The sequence below is a fragment of the Spermophilus citellus genome (genome assembly GCF_964194105.1).
Source record: "Spermophilus citellus genome assembly, chromosome: 11".
Taxonomy (NCBI): Eukaryota; Metazoa; Chordata; class Mammalia; order Rodentia; family Sciuridae; genus Spermophilus; species Spermophilus citellus.
In genome coordinates this window covers 85,759,739-85,784,193 of record NC_138192.1, presented here as the reverse complement: position 1 = coordinate 85,784,193, position 24,455 = coordinate 85,759,739, and the positions used below count along the sequence as shown (strand labels likewise).

The following is a 24,455-nucleotide window of genomic DNA, read 5'->3' as shown; positions in this document are numbered from 1 at the left end:
TGATTGAGTTGTTTGGGGGGGGGGGGGGTTGGTGTTAAGTTTTTTCAGTTCTTTATATATCCTAGAGATTAGTGCTGTGACATGCATGTGGCAAAAATTTGCTCCGAAAATCTAGGCTCTCTCTTCACCTCATTGATCTTTTCCTTTGCTGAAAAGAAAGCTTTTTACTTTGAATCTACTTCATTTATTAATTCTTGATTTTATTTCTTGACTTTTAGAAGTCTTGTTAAGGAAGTCAGTTCCTAAGCAGACATGGTGAAAATTTGGGCCTACTTTTTCTTCTGTTTGGTGTAGTTTCTCTGGTCTAATTCTTAGGTCCTTGATCCACTTTGAGTTCAGTTTTGTGCATGGTGAGAGAAAGGGGTTTAGTTTCCTTTTACTGCATAGGGATTTCCAGTTCTCCCAGCACCATTTGTTGAAGAGGCTATCTTTTCTCCTATGTATGTTTTTGGCACCTTTGTCTAGTATGAGATAACTGTATTTATGTGGGTTTGTCTCTGTGTCTTCTATTCTGTACCATTGGTTTACATGTCTATTTTGGTGCCAATACCATGCCATTTTTGTTATTATAGCTTTGTAGTTTACTTTAAGGTCTGGTATTGTGATGCCTCCTGTGAAGACCAGCTTTTACTGTGATAAAGAATATAAATGCTACTTTTCTAATAAGTATTGATAAGAGGCATTTGAGCTATCATTTATATTAATAAATAACTATGCACACGTAATGGGGGAGGATGGTGAGAAGCAAGATGGAAAAGCTTTTAAGCAGAGAAGGAAATAGAAATGTGTAATTGTGATGTGATATGTCAAAGTCAGAACAGTACTTAAAATATGAGTAATCACCCCCACCCCCAGTACTACGGATTGCACCAGCAGTGCTTAACCACTGAAACAAGTCCTAAGCCCATTTTAAATTTTTTTTTTTTTTTTTGAGACAGGGTCTCACTAAATTGCTGAGCTAGCTTTGAACTTGCAATTCTCCTGCCTTAGCCTCCTGTGCTGCTGGGATTACAGGCATGTGCCACTATGACCAGCTACAATACAAATAATTTTAACCACAAATATAGTGGAATAATTTTTTAATCACAAAAAAATAGATCATGTTTAAAGTTTATAGTAAATTAGGAAAGACAACTAAAGTTCTTAAATGTGCCAATTTTTTAGCTATAGATGATATGATTGACCTACAAGAGGTATTTGAACAGTTTCTGGCACTTGTCTTTTGTTTTTTGTTTTTTTAATGTAATTTTATTAGCTGCTGCTGCCAAGAAATACATTGAGTTAAAAACAAAAATGTCATACGATGTGTCCTTCAGCATAAATTCACTAAAGCATTCTGTGTCATTAACAACAAGCACCTTTATTATTCAGAGAACCTCGTCTCAGTGCTCTCAAATGAAAAGGGGTTAACTTAGTGAACAGTATCCTCCATTGATTGCATACTTTCTCTAAAGCCCTGGACATTCCCAGCTGACAAATACAGACACGGTTTTCATTTTCAGAAACAACATTAGTTTGCTGCACCACTGGGTGAAATCCAGGCATTTAGTCAGGCTTGTTTCCCTTGCTGCCTGGCTTAGCTCATGTAATGAGAATTATGTCTTTCACTTCCATGCCAACTTGAATATATTAGATGCAAGAATAACAGAGTCAGCACTATATCAAGATAGACATGCCTGCAGAAGAGACTGTAATGCACATTGTTCGGGTGGCATTCAACTTCTAAGCATCGTAACTAATACACCACGCACATATACACACACACACACACACAAAAAAAAAAAAAAAAAAACTAATAATAGACCACAGTTTTGTATTAGTCTCATAAAATTTCATAATTTATACTACTGAAGACATTTGTTCTTTTTGAAGTCATTTGTTCTTTTAGGCAATATTAATCTTAAGATTGCCTGATAATAAACTCAAGTATTTTTCTGTTTTGAAAATAAGTATATAAGAATCATGGAAATAGGATTAGATTTTCATTGAGAGGTTAAGAAGGTAAGTATCACGTCAATCAGAATATTATTTTAGAATAGGTAAGATAATGAAATAGAAATCTGGATAACTGTAATGTTTTTACTTAGTTGTATATACAAATTTTGGGCTTTTTGTTCAGTAACCTGCTAGGTACTAGACTATACTACTTTGCCTATATCTTCTAATCTAAGTTTTTTAGTTACCAATGAATTTGATTATGATTTTAAAGACAAAAAAAAAAAACCCTCAGGCTTAGAGAAATTAAATAACTCACCTAAATGGCCTAGATTCCAGGTTTGCTGAGTCATTTAATTACAAACTTATAGGACCTCCCTAGGAATCTGTCCTTTATAAACAATGACCACATACTACTATTATTTTTCACTTTTTATTTTATTATTTTATTTCTTGTTATATCGTTTTTTTATATATTTCATTGCTCTTGATTTCCGTGAACCATACTTTCCTTAAGTTTACTTACCAAAATACTCAAAACTCCAAGTTCCTAATAGATGTTAATATTGATAAACAAAAACTTGAGCAATTTCTTGCATTTTGAGCTAAGGCAACTTGTGCTGTCTAATATTCACTTATGCATTCAATGGATTATTGTTGTTTTTTTCTTACTACTATTATAGATTCTAGTAGCTAGCTCTCCTAGCAACTACTGCCAAACTCCCTTCCTTTTGCTTATGTCTGCTGCTGTATTTGGATATTGTGAGTATTCACCTTCTGGACTCCCTTTCAGCCAGCAGTGGCTATATAACAGTGCTATTCAGTGAGATATAAGCATGAGTCTGCTAGAGACTTACTGGAAACATCTCTGATGCCAAATGATAAAAGTGACAAATGTTGCTAATATCACCCTTTCCCTGCTCTTTCTGCTTAGCTCATAAACATAATGCCTAGAACTGCAGAAGCCATCTCATGTGCATGAGTTAAAACATAAAAGGTCAAAACAAGAACACACCAAAGCTGGCAGTGCAGACTAAAGTCTTGAGACTCTATCCCAACCCTGTGTCTATTGACACTTAGGATTCTTGTAAAGTATCAGTAAAGATTCTATATTTAAAGTGTCTCCTCACTACTTCTGGAATCCAGAAGCAAAAAAATAATTCTAACTCATATACATGCTGACTATGTTTCAGAAAGTACAGTAGACTCATGAAGCTCACATTCTCACAGAAAAGACATTTAATAATAAACAATTTTAAGAACTATGAAGAACAATCAAGTAAAGTAAGGGAACAGAGAGTGATAGACCTGTCTAAGGAAACTTTCTCTCCAGAAATGACATTTGACCTGAATAAATATGGAACAAAACCACCACTGGGAGAAAAATATCACAAGCTGAGGAAATAGCATGTACAGAGACTATGAGAAGAAAATGCTTGCTACATTTCATTTGTACACTAATGACCAGTATGGAAAGCCCAGTAAATTCATAAGAATAAAACATTGGCATAAAAAGTAAACAATTCAGTTAATATCCGTGCACTTTCATTTTAAACCCTTTTATTATGTGGTACCATTTAACTTTTTCTAAAAGCCATCCATTTGACTTCTGTCAACTTACTTTTGTCAACAACTTCAATAAAAAGTTTTTGTAGAACATTATTCTATCTCAAATATCATTTATCTGTGATAACCTTATAACGATTTCAAACAAATATATAATCGCCCATTTTTTTAAGGACAATGATGGTACCAAGAAAAAGCAGTTTTTCTTCAAAGTTTGACTTTAAAGAAGTAAGGGATAACCAACCACACTTGCTAGAACCATAAAATTTAGCTCTCTGAACAGAGATCCAGCAGATTTTTCACAGTTTTTTTCCTAACTAATCTACAATACTTTCTTTTTAACTGCGTTAGTACCAAAGAATGGAAAAAATTAAACAATTTTCCTCACAACATGTTCAGAAATTTTGACACCCACATTTAATGATGAACTATGGGATTCCTTCAAGGCACCATCTGTTAGCAGAGCTGCTTTAGGAGCAGCGGTGCAAAGATGTTGGATATTTCCTTCCATAAAGAGACAGCTGGTAGGCAAAACAGAAAAATGATAGATGCTAATATGTCCAATTAATCTGGTTTCCATATCCCTTTGAATAAGCATTATGGCAATAAGCTAAGGATGATTGCTTTTCACCTTGTATCTAAGAAGGAAAAAGTGATAGATATGCAAACAGTTCTACAAATAAAATCATAGGGAAACAATACACCAATGGCAAAACTAGAATTTCTTTTAATGCATTTTGAAATTATAGTATCAGAATGTAGCTGAATTCATGATCAAGTAAGTCTCCAATAAAAGTCATCATTAGTCTAAATGTTGAATCAGAGGATAAATGTAGGCACATTCATAAAAATATAAAATATATTATCCAAATACCATATCAAAAATATCAATGCAATATCTCTATATTGTATCAAAACATTTATGAAAGTTCTATTTAATCACAATAAGCTTTTTCCTTATGGGAGAATTCCACCTAATAAATATTGAAGGAGTGATGACATTAGAATATTGCCATTTTGCAACTCATAAGAAATCATTGAAACACAATATTTAATGACTGAAATCATTAGGTCATAGGATGATGGGAAACTTTTCAATGGAAGACATCAAACTATTCCTACCAAAAACTACTGATCAAGTTCACTATTACAACGAATGGGACAAATTGACATTGTACCTCCTGACGGGATGGAACTGAAGGAGCATAGGAGTACCTAAGAAGTCATTTTCATCAAAAGAGATGAACCAGCATCTAATCAGACTCCTAGAGCTACATTTCATTCAACAATTATAATAACAAAAGAAAGCAAAGAGGCAAATACAGATATAGGCATTCTATCAGACACCAGTGAACGGCATAAGAAAAAAAATAATTAGCAGACCTCTTTATCTGAAAAGAGACTTAAGAAGTACAGCCTACAAATATATATATACTTGTTTGAATCTTTAGTGTAAATAATTACATATAAAGAGACTTACAAATTAATGAAATGTAAAAATAAAATATGAGTGAGATTATATCAAGTAATTATTTTTAATGTTCATTGTGATAGTATCACTATAAGGCAGTAGCTTTTTACAAATGCATACTGGTTTATACAAATGAATTGACATTGTGTATGAAATTTGCCTTAAACTAAATCAGTAAAGAAAAAAGGAAGTAGATGTAGCAATTGTAAAATCCTGATAATCTAAGTGATAAGTATAGGAGTTTATTGAACCATTTTTCCTGGCTTTCCACATTTGAAAGCTTTCATAATAATTTTAATATTCATTAATCAGAGCTTCACTAGGCAATTTGTATGAAAATGTCCTTTCTAGGACAAGTGATATTAGCAAAAGTCAATTAAAAAGAATATTTATGCCTATTGAGAATGCAGTAATAGATACAAGCTGTCATGTATTTATGGTGCACCACAGGTAAAAAACAATTTTCATTTATATATGGTATCTTTTCATTAACTATTTATGAAATGTATCTATTATCAATTTATGATTAATAATAAAATATAATAAAAATAAAGAAGGGCTTAAAATGGATCCTCAGTTCATAAATCACTTTTTAAGAAAAAAAGTCAGCTGCCGCCGCCGCCACCACCACCTCCCGCAGAGCACCATAGAGCAGACTCTTCACGGCGCGAGTGAGCTGCTGAGTTAAATGAAACGGCTGATAAGATGAGTGACAATTTAAAATCTAAGTGATCCAACATGGCGGCAGACGCGGAGAGATCAAGTCTCTAACCCCTTCAGCTTCGCGAGCATAGGGAGAAGTAAACTGTCAAAATACTGTTCGCTCAGGACCAGTAGGCACTGTTGAGCTGACCGAGCCCGGATTGGGCTGCATTCTAGTTCTGGTTCGCCTGCTTCTAGTGACTCAGCACTAATGATCCCACTGAAATAACTAGTCGGCCCACCTGAACTCAAAGAGGTAAAAGCCAACTGAGCAGGATAGTCTGACCCAGGGTATCCCTCTGCTGACAACAGAGGTCCCTTGCACCAGCTACCAGGGGAGTTGCTACCTGAGGGCAAACAAATTCGCTGGGGGTCCTCAGCCCCAAGAGCTACAAACTTAGGGTCTGAGGGAGGCAAACAGAAAGGGTGTGCCCAGGGCTCCCAGGAGCAGCAGACCCAGCGTGTAGCCAGTATTGTGGCGAGCTTCACAGGTGAGCGGGGCCTGGCTTGAGGAACCACAAGAGAAGGCCCTAGGCACTCAGGATTGGAGACCCGCACAGTCTGGGAAGAAGAGCTGAGGAACAGTGATTGCTTCACACCCATCAAGAAGAGAAGCCTCGCCCAGTTCCCACCTACTGGAAGAGAAGTTAATTGAGCTCTATGACTGCATTTAATATTATTATTATTTTTTTAATGATTATTATTGGTATTTTTTTTAAATTTTATTTTCACTTTTTGTTGTTGATGTTGTTTCTCTTCAACTTTCTTATTAATGGTTTCATTTTTTTAATTCTTTTTATTCTATTATTATTACTATTGTTTTTTAAACTTTAATTTCCATTTGTTTATTATCATTATAATTTTTTTTTGGTTTTAAATTTTTATTTTTTCATTTTTTCTTTCTTTCTTTTCACTTTTTTTCTTTTGTCTTTTCATTTCTTTTCAATTTTCTTATTCCCCCTTTCTTGAATTCTACCTGCCTACACTCACTCTCTTTAGTGACTTCTTCCCTTCCCTTCTAATACCTCTCCTCCCAAGCATCAAATAAATTTATAAGAGTAAACAGTAACTCAGCAGTCAAACAGAACAAGAAGTATCATGAGCATAAAAAAGCAAGGAAGAAAGGAGTACAAACAATGAAGGACAGCCTAAATATTCAGGAGGACCTGGAGTCATCAGAAAAATGGCCATATAAAGAACTCAAGGAACACCTTCGACAGATGGAAAGGAACCTTAAAGATCACATTGAAAATGAATTACATAAACAGCTAAAAGAAGAAGTTAAGCATCTTTATCAGGAGATAGAGATTATAAAAAAAATCAAACAATAATTCTAGAAATGAAGGAAACGATAAACCAAATTAAAACTCAATCGAGAGTATCACTAACAGAGTGGAGCAAGTAGAAGCCAGAACGTCAGATAATGAAGACAAAATATATCATCTTGAAAAGATTCTAGCCAACTCAGATAGGCTGGTAAAAAATCACGAGAAAAACATCCAAGAGATTTGGGATAACTTAAAAAAAACAAACTTACGAGTCATCGGGATAGAGGAAGGCACAGAGATTCATGCCAAGGGAATGAGTTACTTGCTGAATGAAATAATTACAGAAAACTTTCCAGAAATAAAAAAGGAAACAGATATACAAACTGTAGATGCATACAGGACACCGAGCACACAAAATCACAGTAGACCAACGCCAAGACACATTGTTATGAAGATATCCAATATACAGAACAAAGAGAAAATATTAAAAGCTACAAGAGAAAAGAGGCAGATTACATTTAGGGGTAAACCAATAAGGTTAACAACGGATTTTTCATCACAGACGCTGAAAGCGAGAAGATCCTGGAACAACGTATTTCAAACACAGAAAGACAATGCATGCCAACCAAGAATTCTGTATCCAGCAAATTAAGCTTCAGATATGACAATGAAATAAAAATCTTTCATGATAAACAAAAGCTAAAAGAATTTGTAGCCAGAAAACCAGCATTGCAAAGCGTCTTGAGTAAAACTCTACACGAGGAAGAAATGAAAAACAATAACCAAAACCATCAGCGGGAAGTGCCTCGGTAAAGACAGAGAACGGGGGGAAAGCTAATCATGGAGAAACAAACTAAATTAGAAAAAAAAAAAGAGATAGATAATCAAACATGGCAGGAAGTACAAACCATATATCAATAGTAACTCTAAACGTTAATGGCTTAAACTCTCCAATAAAGCGACATAGGCTGGTAACATGGATTAAAAAAACAAATCCAACAATATGCTGCCTCCAGGAGACACATCTGATTGGAAAAGACATACACAGGCTCAAGGTAAAAGGTTGGGAAAAAATATATATATCAACCATCATCAAGTGGATACACGTTCTTCTCAGCTGCACATGGATCCTACTCAAAGATAGACCATATATTATGCCATAAGGCAACTCTTAGTAAATATAAAGGCGTGGAGATAATACCATGCACCATATCTGATCATAATGGAATGAAATTGGAAATCAATGATAAAAGAAGGAAGGAAAAATCCTACATCACATGGAAAATGAACACTATGTTATTGAATGATCAATGTGTTGTAGAAGACATAAAGGAGGAGATGAAAAAATTCTTGGAGTCAAATGATAATACAGACACAACATACCGGAATCTATGGGACACAATGAAAGCAGTTTTAAGAGGGAAATTCATTTCTTGGAGTTCTTACCTCAAAAAAAGAAAAAACCAACAAATAAATGAACTCACACAACACCTCAAAAACCTAGAAAAAGAAGAGCAAAACAACAGCAAATGTAGTAGAAGACAAGAAATAATTAAAATTAGAGCAGAAATCAACGAAATTGAAACAAAAGAAACCATTGAAAAAATTGATAAAACTAAAAGTTGGTTCTTTGAAAAAATAAATAAGATAGACAAGCCCTTAGCCATGCTAAAGAAAAGAAGAAGAGAGAGAACTCAAATTACTAACATACGGGATGAAAAAGGCAATATCACAACAGACACTGCAGAAATACAGAAGATAATTAGAAAGTATTTTGAAACCATATATTCCAATAAAATAGAAGATAGTGAAGATATCGATAAATTTCTTAAGGCATATGATTTGCCCAGATTGAGACAGGAAGACACACACAATTTAAACAGACTAATAACAAAGGAAGAAATAGAAGAAGCCATCAAAAGACTACCAACCAAGAAAAGCCCTGGACCAGATGGGTATACAGTGGAGTTCTACAAAACCTTCAAAGAAGAATTAATACCAATACTTTTCAAGCTATTTCAAGAAACAGAAAAAGAAGGAGCTCTTCCAAATTCATTCTATGAGGCCAACATCACTTTGATCCCAAAACCAGACAAAGATACTTCAAAGAAAGAAAACTACAGACCAATATCTCTAATGAACTTGGATGCAAAAATTCTCAATAAAATTCTGGCAAATCGAATACAAAAACATATCAGAAAACTTGTGCACCATAATCAAGTAGGATTCATTCCTGGGATGCAAGGCTGGTTCAATATACGGAAATCAATAAATGCTATTCACCACATCAACAGACTTAAAGACAAGAACCATATGATCATCTCGATGGATGCAGAAAAAGCATTTTACAAAGTACAGCATCCCTTTATGTTCAAAACACTAGAAAAACTAGGGATAACAGGAACTTACCTCAACATTGTAAAAGCTATATATGCTAAACCTCAGGCTAGCATCATCCTAAATGGAGAAAAACTGAAGGCATTCCCTCTAAAATCTGGAACAAGACAGGGATGCCCTCTATCACCACTTCTATTCAATTTAGTTCTCGAAGTACTAGCCAGAGCAATTAGACAGACAAAAGAAATTAAAGGCATAAAAATAGGAAAAGAAGAAATTAAATTATCGCTATTTGCGGATGACATGATAATATACTTAACAGACCCAAAAGAGTCTACAAAGAAGCTGCTAGAGTTAATAAATGAATTCAGCAAAGTGGCAGGTTATAAAATCAACACGCATAAATCAAAGGCATTCCTGTATATCAGCAACAAAACCTCTGAAATGGAAATAAGGAAAACCACTCCATTCACAATATCCTCAAAGAAAATAAGATACTTGGGAATCAACCTAACAAAAGAGGTGAAAGATTTATACAATGAAAACTACAGAACCCTAAAGAGAGAGATAGAAGAAGATCTCAGAAGATGGAAAAATGTACCCTGTTCATGGATAGGCAGAACTAACATCATCAAAATGGCGATATTACCCAAAGTTCTCTACAGGTTTAATGCGATGCCAATCAAAATCCCAACGGCATTTCTTGTAGAAATAGACAAAGCAATCATGAAATTCATATGGAAAAACAAAAGACCCAGAATAGCAAAAGCAATTCTAAGAAGGAAGTGTGAATCTGGAGGTATAGCGATACCAGAGGTCAAACTGTACTACAAAGCAATAGTAACAAAAACAGCATGGTACTGGTACCAAAACAGGCAAGTGGACCAATGGTACAGAATAGAGGACAAAGAGACTAATCCACAAAGTTACAACTATCTTATATTTGATAAAGGGGCTAAAAGCATGCAATGGAGGAAGGATAGCATCTTCAACAAATGGTGTTGGGAAAACTGGAAATCCATATGCAACAAAATGAAATTGAATCCCTTTCTCTCGCCAGCCACAAAAATTAACTCAAAATGGATCAGGGAGCTAGATATCAAATCAGAGACACTGCGTCTGATAGAAGAAAAAGTTGGCTACGATCTACATATTGTGGGGTCGGGCTCCAAATTCCTTAATAGGACACCCATAGCCCAAGAGTTAATAACAAGAATAAACAAATGGGACTTACTTAAACTAAAAAGTTTTTTCTCAGCAAGAGAAACAATAAAAGAGGTAAATAGAGAGCCTACATCCTGGGAACAAATTTTTACCCCCCACACCTCAGATAGAGCCCTAATATCCAGAATGTACAAAGAACTCAAAAAATTAAACAATAAGATAACAAATAACCCAATCAACAAATGGGCCAAGGACCTGAACAGACACTTCTCAGAGGAGGACATACAATCAATCAACAAGTACATGAAAAAATGCTCACCATTTCTAGCAATCAGAGAAATGCAAATCAAAACCACCCTAAGATACCATCTCACTCCAGTAAGATTGGCAGCCATTATGAAGTCAAACAACAACAAGTGTTGGCGGGGATGTGGGGAAAAGGGTACACTTGTACACTGCTGGTGGGGCTGCAAAATGGTGAGGCCAATTTGGAAAGCAGTATGGAGATTCCTGGGAAAGCTGGGAATGGATCCACCATTTGACCCAGCTATCGCACTTCTCGGACTATTCCCTGAGGACCTTAATAGAGCGCACTATAGGGATAAGGCTGCATCAATGATTATAGCGGCACAATTCACAATAGCTAGACTGTGGAACCAACCTAGATGCCCCTCAATAGATGAATGGATAAAAAAAAAATGTGGCATCTATACACAATGGAGTATTATGCAGCACTAAGAAATGACAAAATCATAGAATTTGCAGGGAAATGGATGGCATTAGAGCAGATTATGGTAAGCGAAGCTAGCCAAGCCCTAAAAAACAAATGTCAAATGTCTGCTTTGATATAAAGAGAGCAACTAAGAACAGAACAGGAAGAAAGAGCATGAGGAAAAGACTACAGTAAACAAAGACGAATGGGGGGAGAGAAACGGAGAGAGAAGGGAAAGCATATGGAAATGGTAGGAGACCTTCAATGATACATAAAATTATAAGAGGTTATGAGGGGCAAGGGGGAGGGGAAAAAAAGGGAGAGAATTGAACAACAGCAGGGGAGGTAGAGAGGGAAGATGGGAGGGGAGGGGAGGGGAGGGGGGATAGTAGGGGATAGGAAAGGTAGCAGAATACAACAGTCACTAATATGGCATTATGTAAAAATGTGAATATGTAACAGATGTGATTCTGCAATCTGTATTTGGGGTGAAAATGGGAGTTCAAAACACAATATGAGTCAAATGTATGAAAGATGATATATCATGAGCTATGTAATGCTTTAAATAATCAATAAAAAAAGAAAAAAGAAAAAAAAACAACAAAAAAAAACAAGACCCAACTTATACATTGTGTGCAAGAAACTCACCTTAAAGACAATAAAAGTCACAGGCTGAAAGTAAAAGGATGGAAATTTATACACCTTGCAAATGGAGCCCCAAAACACACTGGAGTAGCTATTGTGATATCCAGCAAAGCAGACTTCAAGACAAAATTAATCAGAAAAGACAAAGAAGATTACTTCATTCTGGTAAGAGAACAATCCAACAAGAAGATTTAACAATTATAAATATCTATGCCTCAAATGTTGGTGCACCTAATAACATAAAACAGACATTACTCAAATTAAAGCTGCAGAGAGATCCAGTACAATAAAACAGTGGGCAATTTCAACACACCTCTCTCACCAACAGATACTTCATCTTCACATAAATTCAGTAAAGACTCTTTAGACCTAAAAAAGTTTGTAACACAAATGTATTAAATATTTACAGAATATTTTATCCAACAACAGCTGAATGCAGCTGCTTCATGAAACCTTCTCCAAAATAGACCATATTTTAGACCACAAAGCAATTTGTTTTAGTCAGCTTTTTCATTGCTATGACCAAAAGACCTGAAAAGAACTATTTTAAGGAGAAAAAGTTTGTTTGGGAGCTCACAGTTGCAGCAGAAGTCTCAGTCCATAGATAGCCGGCTCCATTCCTTGGGGCTCGAAGAGAGGCAGAACATCATGGCAGAAGAGTATGGTAGAGGAAGCCACTAGGACACAGCACCAGGAGGCAGAGAGGGAGCTCTGCTCAACAAGGACAAAACATAAACCCCAAACGCACACCCCAAATGGCCCACCTCCTCCAGCCACACCCTACTTGCCTACAATTAGTTACCACTTAGTTAATCCTTATCAGGGGATTAATTCAGTGATTACGTTAAGGCTCTCATAACCCACTCATTTCACCTCTAAACCCTTTTGCATTGAGGCAAAAGAGAGATTTGGGGAGATACCTCATATCTAAACCATAACACAATTCTTAGCAATACAAATAAATAAATAAATAAATAAAATTCCTTGCATTGTGTCAGGTCATAATGAAATGAAACTAAAAATTAACACCAAAAAAAACCTACAGAAACTATATAAACACATGAAGATTTAACAATCACTTCTGAATAATAAATGAGTAATAGAAGAAATTACAAAATTATTAGAATCAAACAAGAATAATGATACAACATACCAGAACCCTGGGACATTCTGAAGGCAATTCTAAAAGGAACATTTATAGATAAGGAGTGCCTACACAAGAAAATTCAAAAGATTCCAAATAAACAACTTGAAGCCCTTAAAAAAAACAAGCATAAACCAATTCCAAAACCAGTAAAAGTAATGAAATAAGATGAAAGCTGAAAGCAATGACAGATAAACACTTAGCCAAATAAACCAAAAGAAATATGGTGAAACTCAAATTAATAAAATTAGTGATAAAATAGAGAAATCACCACAGATACCACAGAAATCCAGCATATCATTAGGGACTACTTTGAAAACTTATACTTTAATAAATTGGAAAACCTAGAAGAAATGCATACATTTCTTGACACCTATGACCTGTCAATAGTGAATCAAGAGGAAGTAGAAAACCTAAACAGACCAGCAACTAGGAAAGAAACAGAAGTGATAATAAAGTCTCCCAACAAAGAAAAGCCCAGGACCAGATGGATTCTCAGCTGAATTCTACCAGACCTTTAAAGAAGAACTAATGCCAACACTCCTGAAATTATCCCATGAAACAGAAAGGGATGAAATTACTTCCAAATTCATTCTATGAAGCCAGTATCACACTCATACCAAAACATCAAGGATAAAAAATACAGACCAATATCCCTGATGAACTCAGATGGAAACACCCTTTAAAGTATTAGCAAAACATATTCAACAACATATTAAGATTTTTACATCATGTCCAAGTTTGTTTTATCCCAGAGATGGAAGGATAATTAATCATATGCAAATTGATAAATGTAACTCACATAAATAGAATTAAGAACAAAAATCATAGTTATTTCAATATATGCAGAGAAAATCTCAATAGCTTTCTTATGTACCAATAATGAATCTGCTGAGAAATTCCATTCAAAATAGACTGAAAAAAATACCTATGAATAAATCTAACCAAGCAGGTAAAAGACCTCTACAATGAAAACTCAGAACACGAAGGAAAGACATTGAAAACACAAGACAGAAAGACTCCCATGTTCATGAATATGCAGAAATGACACTGTTAAAATGGTTATAGCACCAAAGTAATATATACGTTCAATGCAATCCCCATCAAAATACCAATGTCATTCTTCATAGAACTAGAAATACAATCCTAAAATTCATTTGGAATAAAATACACCAAATAACCAAAGCAATTCTGTGCTTCCATCAGAATACCTGACTTCAAATTATCCTACAGAGTTACAGTAACAAAAACTGTATGGTACTAGCATAAAAACAGATACATAGACCAATGGTACAGAACAGAAGACACAGAGACAAACTCAACACAGATATATTCATCTGATACTTCACAAATGTGCCAAAAACATACACTGGAGAAACAACAGCCTTTCTAACAAATGGTACTAGGAAAACTAATCATCCATATGTAGAAGAATGAAACTAGATCCTTATCTCTCATCTTACACAAATGTCAACTCAAGATTGATCAAAGACATAGGAAATACACATGAAACTGCAACTCCTAGAAAATGTAAGGTCAATATTCTAAAAGATGGGCACAAGAAACAACTTTCTCAAAAGAACCCCTAGAGCTCAGGAAATAATGTCACGTGTTAATAAATGTGGTGGCATCAAATTAAAAAGCTTCTGGCCTGGCACAGTGGCACATGCTTGTAACCCCAGCAGCTCAGGAGGCTGAGGCAGGAGGATCACAAGTTCAGAGCCAGCCTCAGCAACAACAAGGTACTTAGCGACTCAGTGAGACCCTGTCTCTAAATAGAAGATAGGGCTGGGGATGTGGCTCAGTGGTCGAGTGCCCCTGAGTTCAATCCCCAGAACCAAAAAAAAAAAAAAAAAACTTTCTGCACAGCAAAGAAAACAAGAATGTGAAGAGAGAACCTAAAGAATGGGAGAAAAGCTTTGCTAGCTACTCTTTTGACAGAAGATTAATATCCAGAATATACAAAGAACTCAAAAGACTTAACACCGTAAAAAACAATAATAACTGGGCAAATGAACTAAACACACACTTCTCAAAAGAAATACAAGTGGCCAATAAATATATGAAAAAATGATCAACACCAACAGTAATTACAGAAATGCAAATCAAAACTACACTAAGATTTCATCTCACACCAGTCAGAACAGCTGTCAACAAGAATATAAACAATAATAAATGCCTAAGAGGGTGTGGAAAAAAAAAAACAGTCTTATACTGTTGTAAATAAGTACAACCACTATGGAAATCAGTATGGAGGCTCCTAAAATGTCTAGGAAGGGAACCACCATACAACTCACCAAATATCACTCTTTGGTATTTATCCTAAAGAATTAAAGTGGGGGCTGGGGTTGTGGCTCAGCAGTAGAGTGCTCACCTAGCACGTGTGAGGCCCTGGGTTGGATCCTCAGCACCACATAAAAATAAATAAATAAAGTGTCCAACTAAAAAAAACTATATAAAAAAAATTAAAGTGAAAGCTGAGCAAAAACATCTAATAAAAACTAAAGGAAGATCTGTAGAGTAGCGGGGTGGGGGAGAAAAAGAGGCAAATACTGGAGAATGATATTAGCATATCAAATACTAGGAAATTATATTGTGTACAGAGCAACATATTATGTACAATTATAACGCACCAATAAAAAAATGAAAAAACATTAAGTAAACAATCAATATATATACAAATATATAGCTATATCAATATATATACAAATCAATATATACAAAGTATTTCCAGTCTAAAGGAACTTACTAACATTTGAGAAAGTCTCTAAGTTTGAAACGTAAAAGAAAAACTTTTGGAAATTATCAGAAAAGGTCTTATATTATCCTTAGTGAAGAAATAAAAAATAGACTTTGTTGTTAAAAAGGAGTTACTTAAGCGCTGGGGATATAACTCAGCTGGTACAGTGTTTACCACACATACACAAGGCCTGAGCTACTTACCTGTTCCAGGTGTAGTAGTTGTAACTCCAACCAAAGGACTCTGCATTACTGAAATGTTCATCTACAAGAAAATACAAATGTTAAAGTAAAAACACAAAGTTCTAACCATAATATAAACAGAGTAATTATTAGAAGGCTTGGTTCAAAAGATAACTGAATTTCTATCAGGTACTATAGTTATCTCTAATTAGCTCTCAGTCCCAAAAGTACCCTCCTTTTTAAGTTGACCAATAATAACCCAAAATATGCTACATCATTTAGCATATTATTTGTTTAAAATAAGAAAGTTATACTAGGTTAAAAAAAACACTATTTTTTAATAGAAAGTAACATGGTAGGTATTTTAGTTCCTAAGGTAAAATATTTAAAATAATGGAGAATAGTGATACTTGAAATAACCAAAGTCAGAGAATAAAAAAGGATAAAGAAGTTTATTTTTAACAGACATAAATCATGAATACTATATTTAAATCAGTCTACACAACAGAAGACAGCATACCCCTACTATCAATAGTAAAAAGTTACAAAGCTAGAGAATTATCCTTACTAGCCCCTTGAAATATGAAAAAATTAAGGAGTAATTAAAAATCTTTCTATAAATAAAACAACACTGTTTAATCAAGCAATGAGAATAGATTCTCCCTAATTTTTAAAAACAGGTTCTAGATTAAGGAAATCTAGCTTTATCAAGCAACCAGAACCAAATGTTAAAAGAATCTTGAGATACAAATTTTATTGCTCAATTCTTAATGCCAACTTCTTTCATGACTAGGGAGTTTTAAACAAAGTGTCAGGGGCATCACTATTTTGGCATTAATCTGGCTATAATATTTTAAACAACTTTCAAGTTAAAAACATTCACTATAGGGGCTAGGGATGTGGCTCAAGTGGTAGCGTGCTCGCCTGGCATGCATGCAGCCCGGGTTCGATCCTCAGCACCACATACAAATAAAGATGTTGTGTTCACCAAAAACTAAAAAATAAATATTACAAAAAAAAAAAAAAACTCACTCTCTCTCTCTCTCTCTCTCTTTAAAAAAAAAGTATGTTAAAAAAATAAAAACATTCACTATAAATTATGACCCATGAGTTTTTAAAATATTTTGAATATAGCAATAATGGTAAACTACCTTTTTCTTTATGTATCAGAAGCGTAATGAAAAAACTAGTATAAATTTAGAAGCTAGTGAGTCTCAGACCAAATTAAACAGCAGATTTACTTAATATGGAGAATCATCCTTGATCATGATATTCTGGATTTAGGAGATTTAGAATACCACGGTCTATTAGGAATATAACACATGCCATGTACTTAATTTTAAATTTCTAAAAGGCACCATAAAAAAGTACAAACAGGAAAAATTAATTTAGTATAAGTTAGCCTAATACATCTAAAATATTATCATTTCAATGTGTAACCAATATGAAAAATTAACAGATATTTTACATTCTTTCTAAGTCTTCACATTACAAACAAAATATGTATTTTATACTTAAAGTATATCTCAATTAGGATTTGCCACATTTCAAGTATCAATTGCCACACTTGGCTAGCGGCAACTACTGGATGAGACTGAAAGGCAGACTTAGAAATGTTGAAAAGAGAAGGTAATTTGGTTAGAACATTAAATAAGTTTGCTTTCAGTAAGGAGGAAGCCTAGTGTGTTAGACATATCAAGCCTATAAATGGCCAAAATTCTCAAAAAACTTCACCAATTTGGATTTAGAAAAGACATAAAACTAGTCTCTAAATCAAACAGCACAAATACCTTAATACAAAGAATTTGGTGAGAGGAAAGCACCCTGTGATTACAAGATTACTTGCTACATAAAAGAAGAATCCATACTACCATTCAAACTGACAATCAGGAATAGCACTAGCACAGCATGGGTGATAAACACAATGGCTCTAGACACAAGATAGGCAGAGTTTGAAGTCTGGCTCTACTATAATCTTATCCTCAACAAATAACCTAATATTTCTGTGTCTTAGTTTCATTGATGATTAAAATAAATCTCATAACACCTATATCACAGATTCACTGTGAGGACTAAATAAGATAACATAATAGAAATTGTAAGATCAAGAATCACAGCCTTTGGGATGGAGCACCCTGTTGTTTCTCCTTTGCTAGCAAAATAATAAACCTTCTTTTTCCTTTTTCTCAAAACCATGTCCTCAGTACTGGATTGGCATTGGGGACAGCGACCAAGCTTTAGGAAACAAATTTGACACCCCAGATAAGACCCAAGAGCAGCCCCTGGCGCCGGATTTCTTGGGTAAGCCTGGCTCTCCAAGGAATCACACATCCATACTGAGGATTCATGGTACTGGCTAACTTGTTGAGAGCCAACTGCAGGAGAGTTAAGAGAAGGGTGAATTTGCCTCAGGTCTAATTAAAGGAGCAGTTCCAGTGAGTAGAGGGAAAGACTAAGGAACCATCCCAACAGCTACCGAAGCTCCTTTTGTTTCAGGGAACTCACTCCTTCTCTCTCTGAACAGTACAGGTTTCACCGCGTCACCGTTAACGTTGAGAAAAAGCAAACTGAATTGAGAAAAAGCAAACTGAAATCAGGAAAGTCGTGACAGCTTGGGGCATCTGTCAAGTCCCTGGGTGTGTGTACACTTGATTCCACACACCTGGTTCCTCTTTGTAGGAACATCTGATCCCTCTTTCTGGGGACATCTGTGGCACCACTGATGTAGGAGTCATGGTTAAATGGGACTCAAGAACCTAAGGATATGTACTCCTTTCTGATCTGTTCTAGGTGCTCATCTGTTTGTAGGCCTTAGGCCTGGGAATTCCCTCTGGTTGTCTTGTTTTGTTTGTATCTGCTACTGTCCCTTTTAAGAGATGGCCAGTATTGCACTGGTTCTATATAGGTAGTCTCTTGGGAAACAGCTGCTCAATTTATAGGTTCCCATCTGTCAGCCATGGTTTGGGGGCTCCTCTCTGGTTGTCTCTCTCCACATTTCTTTTTTATACAATCTTGCAATTGGAGTTGGTCTGTCAGAGGTAAAATGAGTTGAAGAAAGGGTCACCTATAAGTCTAAGACGATGTTTTATTGTAATGTTTTATTTAAATAGAGTTCTAGATTATTGTGAAATCTTGCAGTTGGAGTTGGTCTGTCAAAGGTAAAGTAGATGGAAGAAATCTGTAAGTGTTTACCTGTTTTAAAGATTCCCATCTATCAGCCCTGGTTTTGGTGATCCTCTCATCTGTTTTTTGGTCTGTTACTGGCCCTTTAAGACATGGGCCATGCTGTGTTGATCTTACTAGTAGTCTCTTCGGCAGAGAGATCTTCGCTGCATGGGCCCCTATAGGGATAAGCCTGTCTAAGCACTAGACCTAAACTGGAAGGGAAAAAAATCCCAGAAAAGCTGCCTAGGCTGTAGAAAAATGACCAAAGAGAACCTGGCTCTATCCTGCCTTCCATCCCCTTTGGCCCATGGAGGGTGGAGGCTGCTGGCCACAAAGAATGTGGCAGTTGATAGGTTCTAGCACTGTCCGTTTATGACCTGGGGACAGGAGTAGTCTTTTAAAATCTGACAGGACAACCCATTTGGCCAAGGAATATTCATTACTGGGGCAAAGCAATTCTTGCTATAATAGTATTTCAGCAAACTAAATGCCTAGGGAGAATGACAGAGTAAATAAATGAACGCAGAAAAAAAAAAAAGACAGAAACTAAGACCAACCTGTGTTTTGTAGGCAGCCTCTGCAAAGGGACCTCAAGGAAACCTAAAGAAAAGAATCGAAAGGGCCTCTTCCACTGCATATCAATATACCTAATATAAGAAAAAGGCCCAAAAGAAGCCTCTGAGTACAACTGACAGTGGGAAACAGTTAAAGTTGATGGCATTGTTTCAGATAGTCAAGTGACATTTTTAAACATCCGAACTAATGATGTAGCAAAGGCTCCTCAGATGTATGGCACTGAAATGGCAAATTCACCTCAACCACCCCCACATAGTCCTCACCCATGTGATGTGGTTGATGAAGGAGTGACTATAAAAACTTCAACTCCTCAGAGTCAACATTGTTATCAAATGCCAACACCAGATCCCTCCATTCCTACTAAACCAATGGAAGATAGGATAGACAGTTTGTCCCAGTCTTTCCCACCTAAATTCCAGGAAGCTGTAAAGCCTATAGTGTATATTGGTACAGCTGTAAACTTGGAAGAAGATGAAGCTAATATAGCCTGGAAGTCCCAAGGAAAAAAGATGTAGAGTTTTTACCATCTCAGCTTCCAAGGGATAAATTCAAGGATGATCCTTGGACTTTTTGGACAGGAAAGTGTAACATCAGTTATAGAGGAACCTCTTCATCATGAAATAGTTTAGCCATCAAAAATGTGGAGAAAATTATTAACACTTGCATATCCATCAGCTGACCAATGTTAGAACTCCAGTGTACTATTTTTCTTCATCCACTTCCTGAATTGGTGCTTATCATTTCTATACATGTCCTTATATGGGTAGTTCTAATTAAGTCAAGTAATGGCTTTATGGCATTTCCTTGTTACTATATCGTAATTTGCTCTCTAAAAGATGGATATGTTGGTCATTTTCAATTTTTCAGTTACAGAGGATGTAACTGAATGTGTTTTGTACACATTTCTTTCTCCACTTGTGTAAGAATTACTCTAGGAAATATATCAAAAAGTAGAGTTGCTGGACCATAAATTTGTCCATTCAACCTAAGGGTTGTTGCCACTTTGCTGTTCAAACAACTGATATAGTTTACTCTCTAATGAACCAGCGGAGTATGAGAAAAACTGTTACTCTCATTTTCCTCAATACTTGGTGTTAGGAGACTTTTAATTTGGCTGTATGCAAAATGGCATCTCATTGTCTTTAATACATGTTTTCCCTAGTGAGGTTAAGCATCTTGTGAAATATTTAATGATAATTTAAATTACCTTTTCTGTGAATTGCAGAGTCTTTCTTTTGTTAACTCTCTCTCTTTTGTCTGATTTGTTCTTTTCACATTCTAATTACCTATATTAGTTATACCTGCTGTAGATACTTTCCTTCATCTGTGATTTGCCTTATTTGTTCACTATATCTATGGCATACTTTGGACAGAAGAAGTCTTTTTTCTTTTTCTGTTTTCTGAATATATATGCAGCCTGTCAAATAAGTCTTTGCATTTTTATAAGTTTTTTTAAAAGGTGAAATCCAACAAAATGCTACTACTATATTCCTTGGAACGGTCTACCTATTTGTTAGTCCAAGACCAAGCAGTAAGCAAATAATACATTTCCTTCTCAGTCCATTGTCAATTTTTTATTCTTTAAATGTTACTCAAGGGTGTTAAATGATATCTTAGACTTTATTAGTTGATTAAAATGTCATGTTTCCATATTTGTATTTTTTTTCTATTAATGTAACTATTATATAGAATTTTTTACTTTCTTGGGTGTTCTGTTGTGTTGCTTACTAGATGTGTTTTCTAGGGTTTCACTTTAGTAGATGCCTAAGTTAATACCATTATTTGTTATAACTAGTGGCTTCTCTTGGGATTTGTCCTTATTTTGTTGACAAAAATATTCTCTTAAGTGAAAGAATGTGGGAAATATATATTTGACAACTTTGCATTTCTGAAAATGATTTGATTTTGTTCTTATACTTGTTGAAATTTTGGCTATGTATTAGATTTTTCAGTGAAATATCATTTTCTCTTGGGGAAAAAAAAAAGTTGATGGCATTGTGATAATGATAACGGGGACAGGTCAGGCTCAAAAATATCCTGTGCTCCAACCCCTTGAGTGAATCTGGGAGAAAAAAAGATTAAGAAACAGTGTTTTTATATGCTGGATTTATACAACCGTCTCCTGGGATGAAATCTGTTGTATAAGTTAAATGCACAGATAACATTCATAAAGACTATTTAAGAATATTAATAAAGGGTCTAAAACTAGAAAAGACAAAAGAAAGTTACAGGTATGGAAATATATTTTAGTAAGAAGAAAGTAAAAGAAATGTTTCTGTATGAAAAGGTATTTTGTCTGGTAAAGTAATATTCTTGGGATAAAGACCAAGATGAAGAGGATAAAACTAAGAATGTAAAGTACTAAGTTGCAGAAGGTTCCTGGATGGTAAATCTCAAAAAGTTTGTTTGTGATTAAACTGGCTATAATTAGCAGTCAGTTGAGGTTATTTTAACTTATAGTCCTAATATGAAACAAAGTCTGAAACACTGATCTGCTCTTATCTATCGATAATTTTCTTGTATTGGTTAGGTTTTATTACTTGGGGAAACTAAGTCTAAAAGGAATTAGGGTTTTACTTGTTTTAAAGTCCTAAATAATTACTTTGTAACTGGTTAAACAAACAACTGCTATTTTGGTTATGACAATATTGTTGACACCCAAAATATATGTGACTAGCTACATGCCTGCATTTGAGAACTATATTTGTCTGAGCCTTGTCTAAGTGTTATGTAAAAGTTTATAAAATGAAAGTTTTTTAAGTTTACCTGCAAGGTAAGCAATAAATGTTCTTTTATACACTGTATCTGACATAGAAGGGCCACACTGTCATCTGTCTTATATATGTTTGCTTCCACCAAGTCAATTTCTGATCGTTAACACTGTTTCCTAAATGTGTAAGAAATTTAAGGCTATTCTTTGATTTTTTTTTTTTTTAACCCATGCAGACCTGTGATTATTGTCACCACACACTTTGGATTCTAAATAAGGGGCTGGGGTTGTGGCTCAGTGGTAAAGCGCTTGCTTCGCATGCATGAGGCACTGGGTTCAATCCTCTGCACCACATAAAATGAAAACAAAAGGTATTGTTAAAAAAAAATTGGGGCTGGGGATATGGCTCAAGCAGTAGCGAGCTCGCCTGGCATGCGTGCGGCCCGGGTTCGATCCTCAGCACCACATACAAACAAAACTGCAAAATTCTTGGATTTGTATAGAAATAACAAATGTGGTTGATATTTATTCATATCATTTGATATTTTATAGCTAAAGTAACCTGTTGTCAATAAGTTATATATACAATTTTGTGTTACTCTTCACATTGGAATTGGTTTTTAATTGCATTTTTGGAACATAATAAGGAGAGACTAACCTATTTAAAGGTGACACTGTAAAACATGGAAGTATTCTTCCACTTTTTCCACAAAAACAAAGTTAAAAGCTCTCTTAGCCTTTCTTTGATTCATGTTTCAGATGTACTGCTATATTGTATTATTTGTGAAAAACCCTGCCTTACCTGAGATAAGGCTCTGTCTGCCACCTTACTCCATGTTAGAATGGCTCCAAAATAAGCTAGACTTCAGCTCATTTAAAGTTGTGTTCAAAAGATTGATTTTTGTTGTAAAGATTACTGTGAACTCAGAGAATATAATATAGAACTAAAGGTTCAAGACTATAAAAGTTATTTTTCTTGGTTCATAGCTATTACACAAAGTGCGTATGTTTTTGTACTGTTAATCTAATTTGTATTTTCCTTGTAAACTTTATAACTGTTGCCTGTTAGTATTTTGCAGAGGTACTGCTTATTTAAAAAAAAAAAAAAAAAAAAGATAGCAGTCTGGGTTAATTTGAGATAGTGCCATCGTATAAAATGCTGACTCCCAGTACTAACACTAAACCCCAATTAAATGAAAGGGATATCTGTAAAATTATAGAAATTGAAGTTATAACTTGTTACTCCTTCTTTAAAACTGGCTTGCTGAGTGTTTAAAATCAAAAACTTGGAGACAAAAGTCAAGGAAGTAAAAGGGCCAAGGAAAAAGCACCCAACATTTTAGCCCTTGCCCTCTACGGTCAGCCAGGACCCAGAGAACAACAGGACCTCTCTGGGCCCTGCAACTCTGGTGAGTCACCCAATCTACTAATCAGAGACATTGAGAGAACCCTAAAGCAGGAAGCCAATCAGTGCACATTCTGCAAAGAGAAGAGTCATCAGAAACAGAAATGTCCCTGATGCTTCCAAGAGAAGCCATATAGTCAGCCAGACCCCAACCCCTCCTGGCAAGTGGCCTCACTAGTAGAAGAAAGCTAAAGGAACCAGAAGGCTTTGCATATGTCCCCAAGAATGATCTCTGAGGAATCTCGGCTGACACTTAAGAGTAGACAGGAATAAGGTCAGTTTTGACCAGCTTGGTCTTAAATACCTGGCAGAAGAGTATGGCCCAAAAGCACAGTCCTACATGGACATTTCAAAGGAAAACAATGGTTTCCTTAATGTAACTTAAGACATACACTTGTGTTAGTCCTACCACAAGTATCCTGGAGGTTATAAAGGAAAGGTTCTTTAGAGTCCCTAGTAATAATGATCACAAGAGTCACAAATTTGTCCTGAATTGAGTCTCATTTCCAAGACCTACAAATCTTCCTAAACTCCTACACTATGAACATGATCTGTTTTTAACTGATGAGATTATGAGTTACTATCCTCATGGTTTTCAGAGACTGGATGAATTACTAATTGTTTTTGTGCTAATTATTTACAAAAAATGTAATGCTTTGCTGTCTTTATTGTTGTCTTGCTTGATCCCTGCCCTATGTATGCCTTGTCCAGTCACCTGCCATCTTCTACTGCT

General features: G+C 35.3%; 1 protein-coding gene across 3 annotated transcripts in view; it reads right to left on the bottom strand.

Annotated features, from left to right (window-relative positions):
* Nucleotides 1-24,455, bottom strand: part of NUP35 (nucleoporin 35) — a 60,467-nt gene that overhangs the window by 27,679 nt on the left and 8,333 nt on the right. For all 3 annotated transcript variants that reach the window (XM_081261852.1, XM_081261853.1, XM_081261854.1), the window contains exon 4: nt 15,888-15,948. In XM_081261852.1, coding sequence (XP_081117978.1) covers nt 15,888-15,948 — 61 coding nt within the window. The remainder of the gene's footprint in view (nt 1-15,887; nt 15,949-24,455) is intronic.